At 43.9% G+C, this 19,012-nt stretch overlaps 5 protein-coding genes across 5 annotated transcripts; 3 read left to right on the top strand and 2 right to left on the bottom strand.

Annotated features, from left to right (window-relative positions):
• Positions 1 to 2,090: 2,090 nt before the first annotated feature.
• Positions 2,091 to 4,081, top strand: ABOM_005360 (uncharacterized protein; the record flags this gene model as incomplete). Its single annotated transcript, XM_022532489.1, has 3 exons — positions 2,091 to 2,338; positions 2,442 to 3,027; positions 3,098 to 4,081. The coding sequence occupies 3 exons, from the start codon at positions 2,091 to 2,093 to the stop codon at positions 4,079 to 4,081; spliced, it is 1,818 nt and encodes a 605-aa protein (XP_022389967.1).
• A 540-nt stretch (positions 4,082 to 4,621) lies between these two features.
• Positions 4,622 to 6,218, bottom strand: ABOM_005359 (actin family protein; the record flags this gene model as incomplete). Its single annotated transcript, XM_022532488.1, has 3 exons — positions 4,622 to 5,498; positions 5,564 to 6,062; positions 6,176 to 6,218. 3 exons carry the CDS (start codon positions 6,216 to 6,218, stop codon positions 4,622 to 4,624), a joined length of 1,419 nt encoding a protein of 472 aa, XP_022390018.1.
• A 410-nt stretch (positions 6,219 to 6,628) lies between these two features.
• Positions 6,629 to 7,780, top strand: ABOM_005358 (telomere length and silencing 1 family protein; the record flags this gene model as incomplete). Its single annotated transcript, XM_022532487.1, has 1 exon — positions 6,629 to 7,780. The coding sequence occupies one exon, from the start codon at positions 6,629 to 6,631 to the stop codon at positions 7,778 to 7,780; it is 1,152 nt and encodes a 383-aa protein (XP_022390017.1).
• Positions 7,781 to 12,430: 4,650 nt separating this feature from the next.
• On the top strand, positions 12,431 to 14,722 carry ABOM_005357 (transient receptor potential ion channel family protein; the record flags this gene model as incomplete). Its single annotated transcript, XM_022532486.1, has 4 exons — positions 12,431 to 12,737; positions 12,801 to 13,368; positions 13,428 to 14,344; positions 14,403 to 14,722. The coding sequence occupies 4 exons, from the start codon at positions 12,431 to 12,433 to the stop codon at positions 14,720 to 14,722; spliced, it is 2,112 nt and encodes a 703-aa protein (XP_022390021.1).
• Positions 14,723 to 15,686: 964 nt separating this feature from the next.
• ABOM_005356 (heterogeneous nuclear ribonucleoprotein HRP1) lies at positions 15,687 to 18,917 on the bottom strand (the record flags this gene model as incomplete). Its single annotated transcript, XM_022532485.1, has 6 exons — positions 15,687 to 15,823; positions 15,901 to 16,900; positions 16,956 to 17,119; positions 17,187 to 17,227; positions 18,527 to 18,814; positions 18,874 to 18,917. The coding sequence occupies 6 exons, from the start codon at positions 18,915 to 18,917 to the stop codon at positions 15,687 to 15,689; spliced, it is 1,674 nt and encodes a 557-aa protein (XP_022390020.1).
• Positions 18,918 to 19,012: the final 95 nt, after the last annotated feature.

The raw sequence follows: 19,012 nt of genomic DNA, 5'->3' as shown, positions 1-19,012 counted from the left end.
TAATAGTTTTGATATTAAGTATAGTTAATCTAGATTAACTATTTAATTTTTAACTTAACTATAATTAGATATAGAAATTCTATTAATCTAATTATAATCTAGCAGTTAGATATAACTGACCCTATTAACCTAATCTAACCTGGCCAAACACCAGTCTAAGTCTAAGAATAGAAGACCAGATCAATTAAATATATATATTTAGTTATTAGAGAGTATAAATAAGTTGATACTAATATTTATTAGTAAAAGTAGCTCTGTAGTAATAATTATAATTAATTATAAAGAATTAATCTAAATATACAAATAAATATCTTTATATATATTCTAACTTTTCTACTTCTATAATAACTCTGTTATTAATAGATAATAGAATATATTTAATCCTGGTATATAAAACTATATACTCCCAGTATAATTTTTTAGAGATAGATTATAGAGTATATACTTATATAATAAGACTATTATTAATTTTTTCGCTATTTGTACTATTAGTCACTGTATTGTATTTCTTTTGTAGCTTCTTATTATTCTATTGCTTTCTGTCTGTTGTGTCCGCTTTGGCGCTAGATAAGGGTCTGTAACAGTTATCTTAATTAAATATCTAGTTAAAAATATCCCTAGATAATAAATTTAATAGTAGATCTATTAATTTAATATCTAAAATATTCTATAATCTTAAATAATTATAAAAATAGAAAACTATATTAAAAAAATTATTTAGAGTTTATATAAAAAGTTCTAATTTAATTATTAAAATTATAATAAAGCAAGTTTTTTTTTAAAAACTATAAATAAACTTTAAATAAAGCCACTATTATAAAATAGAAAATAGAGAACTATATACTATATAAGAAAAAATACTTAGAAAAAATACTCTATTAGATAGGTTATTATAGAAATAGATATTTTAGTTTAAAACCTTTAGAAATTTATATAAAATAGAAATTCTTTTTGTAGAGTCTATAACTACTATTTTAATAGATATAGATACTCTGGCTATAATATTATAGAGCATAAAATTAATAAGTATTCTAATTATCTAACTATTTAACTTTTCTATAGAAATACAGATTTTCGGGGATTTTGAATAGCTTCAATTCTAGGAGACGCGAAAAAACGCGTGTGTCTACCAGATTGCTTATATTACCGGGTTGCTTACCGGTTATGTTAAGTCCTGACAATGACTAATTCCATTGGATATTGTGCTTTATGATTTTCAAAGAGACCATCTTGAGCTTGAGGTGGGGATATTTTACATATAGAGATATTATGGGTTTATGAATAATTCATATACAGTGATGATGGGGTTAAGATCGTGCTCCGCCTTTTATCTTTTACAGCAATGGCATTTGATTGGGCCCTTCCCCTGAAATCCACTTCGTTACCCACATGTGGGAACAGCTCTGGCAGGCTGGCACGGGCAGCACATTACCCTCTCCAGGCTTTATTTAAAATCCCCACGTATTCATTGTGAATAACCTAATTTAATTTTCTCCTTTTCTCCTTTTCATTCTTTGATCTCCAATGCCACTATTTCAAAGCACAATCTTTACCTTGTCCCGTGCTGTTTGACTTGTTATTTCCCACTCATTACACGGGCGAAGTATATATTATCAGTGTTAATTAGTTCAATATCCAACTCACTGTGTTTTGTCACACCTCGCATTACATACATCTGAGGAACCCGCGGAAAAAGTTGATTCGCACCCAGCTCCTAGCTGGTGAGGTGTATTACCAGGACCTATATACACCGCTTCTTTGAATTGATTACACTCAGCGACCCGAGTTGCTCTTATACAATCTCTGGCGTCTGCTCTCTCCTCTCTTCCCCACTTCCGATTTTCTGGTCATGAAAACACTCCTTTGCGACTGCAAAGCGTCCTGGAGCTTGAATGTGTGAATGTGGCATGGAAAATACGACCTGTCCCTCAATAGAGAAGTGGCTCAGTGTGCTGCTTGTGGTATCATGTGCAGATAGAAATACACAACTTTCCCGGATCCCACCCGCTCCAGAATACGACCAGAAAGAATAAAGAGCCTGGCAGATAATCGTGCCCGCGGAGTCTCTGCTGGGCCCTAACCTAGCATTCATGGCTTTCATTTCCAAATCTCAACAGCAGCGGACTCCCGCCACCGATGCAGAGATGCGGGCAAAATATAAGTCAGACTATAGCAAAGGCATTAGTCGAGTACCGGTCCATCCAATTCATCAACTACAAGGACCTTTCGAGGAGTCAATTGTTGAAGCTACCGAAGGCACTGAAAGCGAACGGTTGGTTGGGCTTGATGCACAATCCTGGCGTAGAGACCTGCTAGAGAGTATCGAATATCAACGACTGTGCGGACGGAAATGGCGCCAAAGGCTCGGAGAAAGGCAAGAAATCAACACGCTTTCATAAAGCACAAGTTTTCTGGTCAACGTACAAACTGACCGATATTAGGTATCATCCGTTTTGGAAGCTTGTTGCTCAAATATCCTTCGGCATTCACCTTCTAGTTGAGAGGCTCGCTAAGTCCGACTTTGAAGTTCTGAAGATCCTTCAAAGTCATGTAGATGAGTTAGATGGATTTCTTGGAAGATCTACAGAGGACTTTCTTCTAATTCAGGTTGATGTGCGCACACGAATCCAATACCTTAATCTTCCCCTTCAGAACCCAGAGGTTTTTGATGGGATGTTACAAGACCGCAACTTCCGCCTAACCATGATTGACTATAATCAAAAAATCGAACATGCCATTGAACGATTCACTACCGCTATTGAAGACGCACTGAAAGATATGCAGAAGGGAAAGCAAGCGATTGGGATTTTGTGGCGATATTTAAAACAGTCTGCAGAAGAACATGGACCACTGCCTAGTAACTTGTTCGCCATTCACAAAGCCATGCTAGCAAATACGGAGGGTTGGAATGTAGCCTTCTCGAAACTCCGCCGTAAAGGGCTTGCACTCCAATCCGCATTGTCTCAGCTCTGTCTGGCGATCACCGAGTTGCAGAGACGTGTAGGTGTAGCGAGCAGAAAAGAGGCGGTAAGTACAAGACTGACCATTCTTCCACCTCCCCTTCTCATAGCCGAGTTAGATTCCTGACAAAGAACAGGTGTCCTTGATACGGATTGCGACTGCACCGCCTCGAGACAGGTCAATCAGAGAACGATTATTCGAGAAGCATGCGTCCACCATGTTCCCAAGCCTCTCGAGCTCAGAAAAGCCATTGCCCAGTGATCCATTTTTACCAGATGTAATAAACGCCCGGCCCGAGGTACCTCTATCTAAGCAGATCGAACGCCGCAGGGTCACGCGAAAGAGTGCCCCGAATCTTCGAGAGCATACCGCTATTCCAGGAGGAGCGGAATGTGTGAATGATGTTGCCGATGGCTCTAGTCCAGCCACGCCTGTGCCGAGAATTCAAAGGAACTTGAGTGGGAGATTTTCAAGGGCTATATCTACTAGGAAGAAGTTTGAAGGTGAAAATGCTGGATTAAAACAATCACGACCCGCTACAGCTCCTTGTAGGGGCTTGAGGTCTCGGAGCATTTCCTTGGAACAGTTGAAGGGCTTCTGGAGACTGAAGAAAGGCCAGCAGTACGAGCAGCAAGATATAGTAGGGCCACCACATGCGCCGCCCCCAAGTCGGCCTTTTACTGCCCAAGCATCAGCGAAACGACAAACTATGTTGACCCAGTTCTTGCATCATTTAAAGTCAGATAGGGTGATTGACGCTTGGGAAGGCACAATTCAGAAAGAGAGCGCCGTCCGTCATTCTCCGCAGAGAAGGAAGGATGAGCCTTGCAGCAAGTTTCGTGCGACATCAGCAACGCCTGATACGTCCGCAGAGCTTCAAACAAGGCTTTTTGAGAGCGACCTGGAGAGATCAATGTCCTGGTTACAAGAATATCCGTCACAGAATACATATTTACTAAACCCAAGACGTGATGTTGCACCTAGAATCCACGTTGTTTCCGTCCATTTGACACTGGCGGGGGAGGAAGGATGTTGCGTCAACAATAATCACGATAACGATATAACAAAGACAGACACACAGTCGACTATAACGGCTCTACCGTCTGTACCATCTCCGTAAGTAAACGGCATGAGTGCGAATCCCTGTCATTGCAGAAGTTGGCCTCTCATGCCAACCACCGGATGCTACTTGGAGACTTTTGATGAAGGCCTACACCCTCAGCCGAAATGAGCACGACTTGAAGGAATTGCACTGTCAAACCAATCTATAACATGTTGTTCCTTCTGAAAGGGCTGAGATACTTTCTTTCTTTCATTGGCAAATGTAGTATATACTGAATGTTAATGAGCAGTCAGCTTCAGATGTCTTGCAGCCAATGACTGTTAGAGCATAGAATGACGCAAACCGCACACTGCGTTATTGGGCGATACTCATACAGCTATGTGATAAATAACAAGAGGTAAGTTCAGCTGCTTTTTCAGTCCTAGTCTTATGGGAAAAGTCTTTTCTCAAACCATCAAAGTAGTACAAGAACGCCTAGAAAGAACAAAGATGATGAAAATCAAAGAGAAAAGAAATAGAATCACCAAACCACAAAAGTCTAACTAGCGAACCAGATCTTGTGCGGGCATAGAAGGATAGTATGGGAGAAGCAGAATATTACTTGCAGCGCTTCTCGACGATGGTCGAGCCATGTTCTTCGTACTCCTTCTTCGAAATCCACATTTGATGGAAGGTTCCTAAACTAGCAAGAATACTTCCGCCAATCCAAGACCCGAATTTACGCTCGGCCGTGTTTCCTGGCGCGGAGATCCTGACCCGCGGTCCCGGGTAAGTCTGCATAAGTTCTTGGTTGAGGCGGTCGGTGAAGCCATGGAGTAAGCTGGATGCACCCGTTACGACGACATTAGCTAATAAATGCGGGCGAATGTCAACGTCAACCCCGTTGAGTGCGTTCTTGATCAACTCAGGCACGGTCTGAGCCTGTGTTGGAGCGGGGAATGGCGACTCCGGGTCTGGGATCGCAGCTTTTGCATCAAACAAGGACTCCACCACTCTATAGCGATCAAGACCGAATACTTGGTTGTAACCGTCTGGGAACTCGAATGGCCGTCCAGGATTGCTTTTTGCGACTTCCTCGTTCGAGACCCCGTTCGGACCCGTCGCGGAGAGCTTGTTGGGTCCAGGCCACACCTGGACAACGCACTCTTTGAACTCGGAAAGGGTTCGCTCTTCGAGCAGGGTACGGTACGAACCGTCCGGCACCTTTTCGGGTGGGAAAGCCTTGTACTTTGCCTGCGAGGGTTGACCTGCATCGACAGCAGTTTTTGAGGAAATGAGGTAGTGAGGGGTGATAGTAATAGGTTGCGGTGTGTTTGTCTTAAACAGAGCGCGGATTTGCGATGAGATGTAGTCGCCGCCTAGAGGGGAATGCTGAACTCCACGTTTTAAAATCATTCCATCGTGCACCGGTGTTATGGAGATATTGGAAGCACCGACATCAACAACAAGGGCAGAGGCTTTCCCAGCTGCGAAGCTGAAGGAGGACCAAAGTGTCAGCAGAGTATGCCGGACGGCTTAGAATGAAGGGTGGGTACATACGCCGCCAGAACGCCGTTTCTTGCCAAATAGAAAGCCGGTGTTCCCCATTTTTCCATAGCGATCTCGATGGTCTTTTCACGCGCTTTTGTAGGGTTCCAGCCACACTCTGACATCAAGAGCGGACTGTCCGCGAGAGGCTTCTCCTCAGTTTCCAACCCCTCCATCTCTGTGGGAAGCTCTCCATCGGCAATATCGTTCAACCCATTTTGGAATGGATTTCCCGGCCTAGGACCCGTAAGTCGCGATGTAAAAGAATACTCCCACACCTTCTCTGCCATGTCCCAATCCTCCACAATTCCATCTCGGCCCATTGGGTTATGCACGGACAAGCTAGGTCGTGGGGTGACAAAGACGTCATCACTGAAAATCAGCCTTTCTTGTCCCTCGGAAGTGTATTTTCCATAGTATGTTGGAATCAAGGACTTTGGCGTGTCTTCGCCTGCAAAGCCGGCGCGCGTTGTCGAAAACCCAGGATCAAGTACTATAGCCGAAACCTCATCTGTACGTAATGAGCCATCAGTTCTTGCTCTGCTCTAAAAGACGTAGTCTATGTTGTAATTTGCATATAGGAAAGCTTTCCACTGCGCGACGCATTTTCGAGAGACGACATACCTCCACCGTATTCAGCAGTCGAAGGTGGAATGGACGGGTTCATGACGGAATCAAAAGAGAAGCACCGCAATTCGAGCGGTAGCAAAATTACCCAGCGGTTCGGAGATTACAGCTAGAGAAGGGAATATAGTCCTGACAAAGGCCAGCGAGGCAACACTGTGAACAGTGAGGCCAAAAGCGTGGGTGGTGATGGAGGTGATTTATAGAGGGTGGGTGTGTTTTGTCGTGCGGGAACCAAACTTAAAAAGGCTTGGGTTGGGTGGGTGTGCTTCTTCACCTACACTACGTACTGCTGCCATTACCAGGTCTTATCCCCACAGCTACGAATGATTCAGATTTCCCTCTCTTATGCGTACATTTCCATAGCGGAAGACCCATATTATACTTAAACTCTCTTTTCTATCCACTTGACTGCTAATCTTCTAGGTAGATGCCATACACCAAATCACAACGATGATGGACACTGATACTACCTCAATCCCGGAGAATCTCTTCCGACCGGTAAAGAAAAGAAAGTTCTTGCGACGTCGTCCTGAGGGCACACCAGACGATTATCGCATTGAAAATCGAAGGGATAACTGTGACTCAAATCCCACCACCCCTCAGCCCCAAGCAGACAATGATATCGTGCACCCTACTGATCTTGTTCGTCTACGACGTCTTCATCGCTTTCGCAAGGGTGGCATTGGATTTTCTACTACCTCACGACAGTCGGCAGACAATGATAAGAAAGCTGTCGTATCCACAGAATCAGTAGAGGATCTCGAGGCGCAGAGGATCCAAGCTATGTGTGACCGATTTACAGCACATACTGGACAGACAGTGGATGTTGACAAACATATGTACGATCTTACATCATATCCTCTTCTGTGGCTCGTGTTGTCTGTAATGGAGACTAACAAGATAAGGATGTCTTATATAGAGACCGAAATGGCTAAGCGACACCGGCACACTGTCCCGGAAGATGATCCAGATAGTCCCTTTGTAGACGAACCTGGTGCTGCTCGGCCCACAACCGACCCTCAACGTGAACCAGCGTCTTTAGGTAAACTCCACGAGATCGATCTTGGCCAGGAGACCAAGCTACAGAATATCGCACGGACAGAGGCAGCGACAAGAAAGTTAGCAAGAGACGATGACGATGAGCATCTCAGGCATGACGACTCTCTCTTCAATGCAGCTCCTATGGGAAAGGACGAGAGACTACGGCGTCATCAGAAACGACGAACCAGTGAGGATGTGGAAAGAGACAGACTCGTAGAAGAAGTTCTGCGCGAAAGCAAACGTAAGCACTTCAACCCTTCCCATAATACTTTCAGCCATGTTCCAGCTCTAACAAAGAAAATAATATTTCTTGTAGTGGATGTATATGAGGAACCAGAACATGAAGCAGCGGCAGCAGGAGACGACCAAGCTGCTGATGACAGAGTCGCCGAACAGTTCCGAAGAGACTTCCTCGATGCCGTTCAGTCACGTCGTCGGGTGACGCGAGTGAAAAATCCCAAGACCACGAAAGCCGAGGCACCCCGGGGTCCCAAGCTGGGAGGCAGCCGGAGTGCTAGAGCTGCGATGCGGGAAATGCAAGAGAAGCAAGGGCGTAAATAAATGCCCATGACAACCTATCCGCCCTACTCATTTGAATTTCGGGTAGCCTTATTCTTATTGCGATATCTTCTCGCCTGTAGCGCCAGCTTACACCCTGGATATATTCCAGCGTGATTGATATTTCTGAACGAAATCAAATAGGTGGATCTCCTTGTGTCTCACTCGAGCAGAAACATCGCCATTTTTATCTTTGTTTGGCGTATTTCTTATTCTATGGATACAAATAGGCGTATGGAGTTGTTGAATTACCGCCATTGCTCTGTATCTCTGCCATGACAGCCACCGTCGGGACGGAAACCTTTCGGTTACCTATCGACGACAATGTCCCATGTTCCAAATTAAGCGATGTGGATACCTGACGTCAGCAACATTTGAAAGCTGGTGCCACCTTTCATTTAGCTATTCCCGTGCAGGAAGCTTGCTAGGGTCGTCGGAGTGGGCGACGACTGTTTCTTCTGTCTCTGAATCGAAAACCCGACGTGTGCAACAGTACTATAGATCTTGCTTGAATGGGTGAGCTGTATACGCTATAATTTTTTTCTACATGGTTTTTTCCCCCTCACTTTCTGGCATTGTTGCAATGGTAGGACAATGCGAGTTGGCGTTGGGCCAGCACCATGAATTGACTGTGGAAGGAGTTTAATATACCTACATAGGTGCTCCCCATCAAATATATACCTTGCGGGAGGATGGAACAGCCGCATTACACCAAATTCACTTGGTTAATGTGCGATGACTGTCCATCAAGTACTTGGACCTAATAGAGGTGGGGTTGAACCCTGAAACCAGACTCTTATCTCTAGATCAATGAGCAAGTGACAGTTAGTGCCTAGGAAATTTGTTCTTGTGGGATCTTCTATGATCCCTATATTCAATGATAGATTGCGGCTACTACCACCTTCATCACTAGTTTTGTAGTACTGGTAGCGAACTTGGTCGACACTACATCAAACATTTACAGTAAGATTCAGCACTACACTACGTAGTTTTTTGGCCCGTGTTCTTATAGCCTCGTATGTTGTGTGAAATTCACAGGGCTGGAGGAGGGTGCGGGTAACGCACAAGAAATGAAATAGGGACCGGTTAAAGAAAGCAGAAAAAAACTCAACGGAAAACAATGTCCAGTATGTTAGGTTATAGGTGAGAATATTTGGAAATTATCTTCTAGGATTCTATAAGGGCAGGAAAGAGCCTCACCTGGCTTGGTATTCTTGTACATACATATCTTGGCAAGCTAGCATTGAGCTCCGCGATATACATTTCAATACGGAGCATGAGCTGTCTATAACTACTAGTAGTACCCCCTAGTGGGGTTTGCAGTACAAGCCAGTACTTACAGAGTAGTACTCCGTAGCACGCATCCATATGGAGTGCCTAATCTGGCACATGCTAGCCTACCGACGCAGATTGATTGCTTGGTGTTCCAGGCTCCAGCCCTTTTTTTCCCCACTTAATCTATTCGGCATCCCCTTCTAATTTATTTCTGAAAGAGAAGGGAATGGTAATGATGAGTAAATAAACCTTGGAACTACGTCTATGACGATGATCATATCCATATACTCTGTACAGAGGTGTGTTCCTAAAGTAATCAAACTACGCTAGTCATATTGGCCTCAGGTGGAAGTAATGCCTTTACTATACAGTTAACTAATACATGACCTGGAACCAATGGAAAAGACCCCTACTTTTTGAAGAGACACTCAATTGGTCAGTAATTACATGACAAAAAAAAGTGATGTCTATTGGCTCTAGGTCACGTGTTATTTCACTGTATAGTAAAGGCTTATTTCTGCCTGAGGCCAATATTACTAGCGTAGTTTGATTACTTTAGGAACACATCTCCGTAGTAGAGTGTGGATTAAGAGAAGCAGCAGCATTCCAGACTCTTGCTATATTTGTACTCTTTTATATATCAGAGAGAAAAGACAAAGAAAACGAAGAACTTACGGAGTACAGAGGACAAGAGTACAAAGTAATATAGTTAGCCACGTAATCGGTAAGCACCCTGTGTATGTAAGTACCCTGAGCGGCTCCATATGCTATACAAATAGGCCCTTTTTACTACTTGAATATCTCAGTAACTGTGAATATTAAAAGAAATATTATTAATCTAAGCTTCTCTACTTTAAATATTAAAGATTAAGTACTATTATATACTTCTTTTTAAATTTTCTATTATTATAATTTGTAATTACTGAGATATTCAAGCGATAAAAGGAGCCTATTTATATAGAATATAGAGCTGCGCAGGGTACTTGTAACTATGTGCAGAGTGCTTAGTTACCGATTATGTTAACTAACGTATCCGGTAAGCCGCTCGGCCTTGTAAGCCGCTCGGCCACCTCTGTATCCTATATAAAATAGCATATTTTCAAATATCAATATCTCAACGAATTTATATTCTATCTATTTACTTATCTGACACAGTATTAGTATAGATATTCTTTATATAAATCTCAAATATCAAGAGAACTGAAGTTCTGTAAATATAAATTACAGCTATATTCAATAAATACTAAAAAATACACAGTAATATATATTACCCTGGTAATAAAAGACTTTTAGAGCTCTAAAATATAGAAGCTTACTAGTATAGTATATAATAGACTATAAATAAAATTATTGATAGATAGAATAGAAGTTTGTTGAGATATTGGTGTTTGAAAATATGCTATTTTATATGGGATACAGAGGTGGCCGAGCGGCTTACAAGGCCGAGCGGCTTACCGGATACGTTAGTTATTAATGTAACTGGTAAGCAATCCGGTAGACCCTGTATTCTATATAAAATAGTATATTTTTAAATGCCAATATCTCAACAAGTTTATCCTTTATCTATTTATAATTTTATTTATATTCAATTATTTACTATAATAATTATCTATTAAATTTATAAGTTCTAATATTCTTTTATTACTAGAATAATATAAATTACTGTATGTTTTATAGTATATAGCTATAATTTATATTTCTAGACTTTATTTTTATAGATACTTAATATATATATAAAATATATCAATACTAATACTGTATCAAATTATAAAATATAGAGTATAAATTTATTAAGATATTGATATTTAAAAATATACTATTTTATATGGAATACAGGGTCTACCGGGTTGCTTACCGGTTACGTTAGTTATTAACATCGGCTAGTAGCTGTAACTGTGGCGTAGCCTGGCAAATCTCCTGTGGCGGGTTCTTAGTGGGGCAATTCAGCCCAGTGTTTGTGTGTGGTTTCTGTAGTTTTTTTTTCCATCTTTTTCTTCCGTCTTTTTCTTCTAGTCTTCCATCACTCCTATCTATCTACTTACATCTAATCTTCCTTTTCTCTCTCTCCCCCTTTTCTGTTTTAATGTCTGTGAATGAAAACTCCATTGATGTGCAGCAAATACATAGTGATAGATGATAAATTATGGAAGAAAGTGAAATTCTAAGTTATTGGAAAGTATCCATAAATGGATCATACAAATACGAAAGGGAAAAAAAAGGAAAAGTCTGGATGAGCACGGAGTACGCTATTTGACATACGGTAGTGGTACTACGTAAAGAAATTACCTTTATTTACCTTGGTAAGAAGTACTGTGATGCCAGCATATCAGTGGCCCCATAAAGAGGTCTAGAGTCTAAACGGCTCCAGACGGCGCCATTCTTGGGCCGTTCCTGAGCCGGGCACTGGGCCAATCAATGGCTGTGGTGGGCCAAATCTTGAGACAATTCAGGGGCAAGGTGTCGGAGTCTCGAACCCTAACGAAGAACTAACCACTTGACACTGTCTTGTTGATTATTATTAGGCATTCTCGGTAAGGTAACGGGTATTACTTTTTACTAGTTAGTTCTGGTACCAGCTATTCGGTAGGGAGATTGGCCCGCACTGTGCGTATGCCTGTACTGGACTGATCCAGCCAGACGCCCTGAAGACGATGGCTTCTCTTCTATCACTGATCGACTGATTGGTGTGCGCATCCTTCCACTCTCATTCTCCATCATCACTCGTTTGGCATACAAGCCGTGTTTTTGATTTTGCGCTGCTTCTTGTGTCTCTCTGTCTGGTTTGCCTCTTTTCACTTCACACGCTCCCTTGCGACTCCTTTCTTTCCCGGATCCACCCGAGAGCTGCTATTGTTTCTTTCGACTCACTCTTTCCTTTACTCTCTCCCCTCATAGTCAATACAGCTCTTCCCTTCACCTGCCGTGTTCCTTGAGGCCGAGGAAAGGTGAGCTACAAGAGACGGAGTGAGCGAGTGGATAGAGTCCTAACGCTTTCCTTGTGTATGCCTCTCTTTTGGAAGCCTCTCAACTTTTCTTGCTGAACCTTCCCCTCCCCAATCCTTCTCCCTATCCTTTGATCCTCTTTCTTTTCGCGTTGTGATTGCTCTCATTAAAATAGTTCTACATACGATTGTTTCTATTCTACACAGGTTGACCCTGTGGCATTTCTGATTCTCGGCCGGCCCGGTTGCTATCAGTTCGATTACTTGGAGTTTGCCCCAACTTTAATCAGTTTAACCGCCTTGAAAATTCGTCTCGATTGTCTATCGAGCCGAACTTTGGGATTGGGATTCCCTGCTTGTGAGAAACTGACGCCTGAACAACACGTTTGATGTTGGCACTGTGAACTTGAGTATCGGAAAGACTGTTCTTGCCGCAATGCGGGTTTCTATATCAGAGCTCACCTTAATTGCCTTGGGCCTGTGTTCCGTGCACGTTCTCGCAGCGGATACGCTTAGCACAAATGGCATCTCAACCTGTCTGACGGGTGCAGAAATACAGGTTCAAAAGTTAGACGTTACTTATACACGTTCCACTAGAGTGGTAGTCTTCGATGTTGCCGGAAAAAACGAAAAAAAGCAGAACGTTACCGCATCTCTGTCGGTTTATGCTTACGGCAATGAAATATATAGCAAGTCATTCGACCCTTGTGGCTCGGAGAATTATGTCGAGGAACTTTGTCCTGGTAAGTTTTATTAGCATGGAAACTCTCCTGCCTATAATACTGACTTGTTTCTTTTCAACGAAGTCCCTTCCGGCGTCTTTCAAGCGACTGGTTCGCAACAAATTCCGGAGTCGTTTGCCAGCCAGATTCCCGCGATCGCCTTTGCTATACCCGACTTGGATGGGCAAGTGAAACTTGAGCTGAAATCCAAGGATGATGTCCACAAAGTTGCTTGCATTGAAACGCAGTTATCGAACGGAAAGTCGGCACAAATGCCAAGCGTAACTTATGCAGCCGCCGGTGTAGCAGGTGCTGCTCTAGCAATGAGCGGTCTGTCTATCATAGGCGCTGCCGGCCATCCTGGGGCTGTCTCATCTAGTCCGGGGTTTGGTGATGTCATGGGATGGTTCCATAGCATGGCAACGAACGGCATGCTCAGTGTCAGCTACCCAGCAGTGTATCGCAGTTTCACGAAGAATTTTGCCTTCAGCACCGGCTTAATTCCATGGGGTCAAATGCAGCAGTCTATCGATAACTTCCGCAAGTCGACCGGCGGAAACCTCACGGAGAACAGCTATGACTTTCTCCGCAATGCTACGCTCGAGTTCTCAAATAGCTCGTCGACAGACACAAATTCTAAGGTCAAGCGAGGGTTCAATTTGATTGTAGCGCTGCCGACTTGACTATACGTGATGTTTCAACTTCGTATAGTGCGAATTCAACATCTGGTGATGATGCCAGTGATGATACAGTCAAAAAGGTTGTCTCTGGTATAGAGGCTTGGGCAGAACAGCTTACCATCCCTCAAGCGAATATATTCATGACGTGTCTGCTGATATTTGCTATTGTTATAGCTGCTATTACGGTGGGCATTTTACTGCTCAAAGTTATCCTCGAGTTATGGGCCTTGTATGGATCCTTCCCTGCGAAGCTCACGAATTTTCGCAAGGATTACTGGGGTTTGCTGGCCAGGACTATTACTAACCTGATTCTTCTCCTCTATGGGATTTGGGTTTTGTATTGCGTCTACCAGCTTACCGGCGGAGATTCGTGGGCCGCGAAAGTATTGGCTGTTGTCACGCTTGTCATATTTACCGGTGTCTTGCTTTTTTTTGGCCTCCGAATCTGGTATGTGGCTCGTAAATATAAAGCATCCCAAGGTGATGCCTCCGGCTTGTACGAGGATACAGAGACTTGGCGAAAGTACAGTCTTTTTTACGACAACTACAAAAAGGATTACTGGTGGCTCTTTGTCCCCGCGATCGTGTACATGTTTGTTAAGGGTGTAATCATCGCTGCGGGCAACGGTCATGGCCTTGTTCAGTCCGCGGGTCAACTCATTGTTGAAGCTCTCATGCTGGCACTTTTGCTATGGTACCGGCCATATGTTGCAAAGTCGAGCCAGTGGATCAATATCAGCATCCAGATTGTCCGTGTATTATCCGTTGCTTGCGTGTTGATCTTTGTTGAAGAACTTGGTCTTTCACAGACTACCAAGACTGTGACGGGTATTGTCCTTATCGTCGTGCAATCCGCCCTCACAGGCATCTTGGCCATCCTCATTGCCGCTAACGCCATCATCCTCTGTGTCCGAGAAAACCCCCATGCGAAACGGAGAAGGGAAGCCAGTAAGTTGAAGGAGTTTCTTGGACCATTTGATATGCTAACAATCGGCGTTCTACTTAGAAAAAATGAACCGTGATATGGACGATTTGACACCTTTGGATGCGCGGGAGTCGCTTCTCATGGAGAATCCACCCCGAAAAGAGTACACAGAGATGAGCAAGTTTAACTTCACCGGCCCTTATGAGCCCTACCGGGACCACTACGATCCGAAGTCACGATCAAGTTCTACAGGAAGCACGGACCGTTTAGTGGATCCTCCTGGTTATCATGAAAGTCAACATGGTCGAAGTCTCAGTCGAGAAAGCCGGCATACCCGCGATAGTCGTGGTTCCCCAGATGGACGTAAACCTACCGCTCCTGGTTATGGCTTCGCCTATTGAGCCATTAGATCATGGAAACAATTCATGATACACTGCCTTCTGTAATTTTTTTTATTCTATCTTAACCCATTTTCTCTTACCCACCCTCTGTTTCCCTGTGTGCATAGAAGCCTATTCTTGCCAGACAATTCGATCAATTTAGCGTATTTGATGTTACTCCTTTCTTTACTTTATGTACCATGTTTTGCCCTCCCACCCCATGTTTCGCATATATATGCTTGAATCCGTGTCCATATCAGCCTCAGATTCTGTCACAGCCAACAATAATTGCACATTACTCTTCCTTATATGACAATGACCAAATAACATCATGTTAAAAATGATCATCTTTCTGGTGATCCTCTATGGGTAAAATAGCTGGGCCTGCTTATATTCGTACACAAACAGAAGGTTTAATGGTGAGCACCAAAGGGAAGAGATATCCTGCATGGAGTAGCTGGCACCCTTCCAACTGTACCAATAGTTCATTATAGGGAGGTGAACTTGATGGTAGTTCCGGTAACAAGTTGAGTCGTAAAGTATCATAAGTTTTTAAACCATAGCCTCCCCTTCTATGCTATTATTTTCCATTTCTGTTTATAATCCCGAGTGCACATTGGCTGTTCACTAATCCTCCATTTCTCGATATTAACTGACAGCGACGGCCGTACGTTTGTTATTTTACTTGCTTTTCTTTCTATCCTTTCGCCCTCTCCCTCCCTCTTTTCTTTTATCCGGGGAAGGAATAAGCAGGTAGTCGGAAGCATTTTTCATGAAGGAGACAAGAGCAGTATCGTTGAATGAGTACATAAGACACATCACCAATTTCGGGAGATCCATAGCTCAACACACGGTATCATGGTCCGCCGCCACTTACAAAAGCAAAAATTTGAAAAGAAGATTAGGTAACTGGGAAGTTGCTGCCGGATGGACCCCAAAGAGGGAGGTCAGAATGGCAACATCCGAGTAGAAGAAACGCATCAAATCAACCACGAGAATAAGGATGAAAGCCACGATGGCCGCCGCGACCTCCACCTCGGTAATTTGCTCCAGGTTTCCCAGCATTCTTGGGCCCAGTTGGAGCGTTGGCTGGTGCGGCACTCTGAGGCTGAGGCGTCGGTCCTGAAACGGAGTTAGCAGTCAGATAATACAGATTATTCCTTAACAAGCAGACGATTAAAATTCTACCAAATACATACCACGTCCCATACTGCCAGCTCGGTTCATGGCTTGCGGTCCCGTGGGGATGTTGGGCTGGGGCACTTCATCGTACATACCTTCCCAGGAAGTTGGACCGCCCTGTTGATAGGGAGAGAACGCCCGGTTTTCCATGGCCCGACGAGCCTGCTGCTGTTCATACTTCTGTTGTTCAAAGGCAATCTGCTCATGAGCGTTGTAGCCTGGGCCTCCACGAGGTCCTGAATAATTTCCACTCATGTTCACGTTTCCAGGACTACTGCCCCCTATGTTCATAGCATTCCCCATCTGTCCTCCTTGACCTTGGTTTTGCATCTGCTGCATCTGCTGCATAAGGGTAGGATTCATCATATTCTGCATTTGAGGGGTCTGACTCTGCGATGGAGGACTCATGCTTCCCTGTTGTTGATTATTGCTCATTTGCATCTGTTGCATCTGCTTCATCTGCATCTGTTGCATCATAGCCGGGTTCATTCCACCCATGCCCATTGCGCCGATGCCTTGGCCCTGAGCGGCAACGGCCATCTGTTGCTGCATTAAAGCAAAATACTGCTGCATCCGTTGCCAATACTGCGCCATCATTTGTGGAGTCAAGCCACCAGGCATGCCAGCCGGCCCTTGAGAGCCTTGTTGCTGAGAACCATCGCTGCCAATTTGACTTCCCTCGCGGAAACCGTCTCTGCCACGGCGGTTCCTACGATCCTCTTCGTCCCGCAGATTACCACGCGGTTGAGCCTTCTTAACCTCAATAGGCTTACCGAGAATCTCTAAAGGACGCGAGAGTGCTGCTTCAACAGCAGCCTCACTGTCAAATGTCACAAAGCCAAAGCCGCGAGGCCGACCAGTGTCCTTGTCGATCATCAAAGTAGCATCGATCACACGACCAAATTGCATGAAAAATTGTTTGAAGTCTTGTTCATTAGCTTCTTGGCTAACGCCACCAACGAAGATTTTGCTTGTCTTTTCTTGTTCGTCACGAGGGATTGCACGCTTCGGATCGATCTTCAAGCATGTAAGCTTGTGCTTTGCTTCAAGAATTTGAGGATGCATGACTCACAATTTTTCCATCCAAGTAATGCTCCTTGACCATGACAGTATTGACGGTCTTAGGGTCTCTAAAAGTTAAGAAACCAAAGCCTCTAGAGCGACCTGTAGCACTGTCTCGCATCACGGTGCATTCCTGTACCTCTCCGAACTGAGAAAAGTAGTCCTTTAGGGATTCTAATTACCAAGTTAGATTGTTGACAGCTGTGCAGGATGACTCTCAACGGATCTTGGAGGTACATACGGTCAGTTGTTTCCCAGTTGAGACCGCCAATAAACATCTTCCTATTAAACGCAGGTAATATTAGTATGTCTGCCTCAGTCTCGGTTACTAACAGTAAAACAAGATAGATAAAAAAAATAGACATAGGAAATGAGAGAGGAACAATTAAATAAACAAGAAGAAAAAGGCAAGTAAGGCTTCAATCTTGGCTGTGGCAGGCTGACTCTGTGTCCTCTGAGAACCAGGACAGCATGGTTGACGGACTATTGCGATGTAAAAGCTTATGAACTGAGAATCGATACCATATTGACAGGCACTAATTTGACTTGAGAAACGGATGAAACCATAGCAAGCAATGCGTAGGGGAGCTTTTTTTTTTTCTTTGTTCTTTCTTTTTTTCATGGTCGCTTCAGGATGGTTCGCCAGTGATGTGCACATACACTGACGGAGCAGCGACTAGCTGGAAGGCTCATGGGGACAATCAACCTCTAGTCAATAATCCACTGGTTTACTAAACGATCCAGTGGACTGAAGGTCAAACGTAAGACAATCCCTCAGGTCTGGGAGGTATGCGGTGGTGATAGCAAAGACCATAAGTTGAAGCATCTCAGGCGGAATAAGTCAATTGTTTCTCTTTCTCTCTTGTTCTTTCTTTTGGCCAAGGAATCTCTGCCTGTCTAATAGTCCGAAGCTAGGTAAACTGTTCGCAACCACAAAGCCAAGGCACCTACTCTTGTTCTGTTCCTCTGCACTATCAAGATATCTCGACAAGAAGCTATATAGTATCGGCTGTACTATAGTCGCTCGCGACAATGGCTCGTAGAGACAGGGGTTCGAAGTTTGTCTTTCCGCAATTGCCACCTCGACGTTGTGCCGTTGATATGTACTCCCATTTTGTCCCTCAAGACGCCAGAGGTAGAATTTGTCCCCACCAGATTGCTCTCCACAGCTAAGTCTGACGAGGGTCTAAAGACTCTCTATCGAAGATTGGCCATATCCTTGTTTTCTATAGCAAGTATGTTTGGGTTTCCATTGGAGAAAGACCTGGACCCAGGTCGAAGAATTTCATCACTTTCTCCAGTGTACCAAGCAGCCACATGTATAGAAGCCTTCCCACGAACTCGCGATATCAGCATAGCCACCATCGCCTTCACCAGCTCACTGGAGCTCATCCTTATACAGAGCGGTAAAGTGATAAATAAGAAAAGGGCATTGTGAGCCTTCCAATATCATCGGTTCCAAATGGCCAGTAAAAAACCAAAGGGAAAGTAGGGTGGCCAAGCCAATTTGAGTGTGCGTTCCAATCCCAACAAGCATATAAAAACTTCAAAACATCCCTAGCAAAAGAAGCTATTACTTACCCATCTTCTTTGATCCCGGTTCCGTGATGCTCTGTTTCCCCCGACATAGGAGTGATATTATTGGCGAATCCAGAATCTAAATTGCCTGTGCCATGTTGGTGAGCTCCATCCTGTAGGAGCTGTTGGTGTACACCGCGAATGTCTTCCGTTTCAATATGAGAGGCTTCGGAGGCATGTGTTGCAGCAAGACCAGCCGACTGAGTCGGGAGGACCGAAGCTATAGGCTCCGAGGCAGCTGGGGCATCAACGGTTGAAGTTGGTTGGTGCGCGGTCTCATCCACATCATACCTGTAAAGCCATTAGACTGGTTCTTGTGAGATAAACTCCGGCAAAGTGAAGCGCCATACAGATCTGCAAACAGGTCTTCTTCAACATCCTCTGGCTCGGTCATGGTGAGTCAATACTAAAAAGCAACGTAAGCGAAGGGCCGAGTGGCTGGACTAGAATGAAGTCGATTGAACCAGTTCGATTGGGGACAGAAGAATC

The sequence above is a fragment of the Aspergillus bombycis genome, assembly GCF_001792695.1.
Source record: "Aspergillus bombycis strain NRRL26010 chromosome Unknown contig00033, whole genome shotgun sequence".
In the NCBI taxonomy this organism is placed as follows: domain Eukaryota; kingdom Fungi; phylum Ascomycota; class Eurotiomycetes; order Eurotiales; family Aspergillaceae; genus Aspergillus; species Aspergillus bombycis.
The sequence above is the reverse complement of the archived record's forward strand: the minus strand, read 5'-3'. Positions and strand labels throughout refer to the sequence as shown.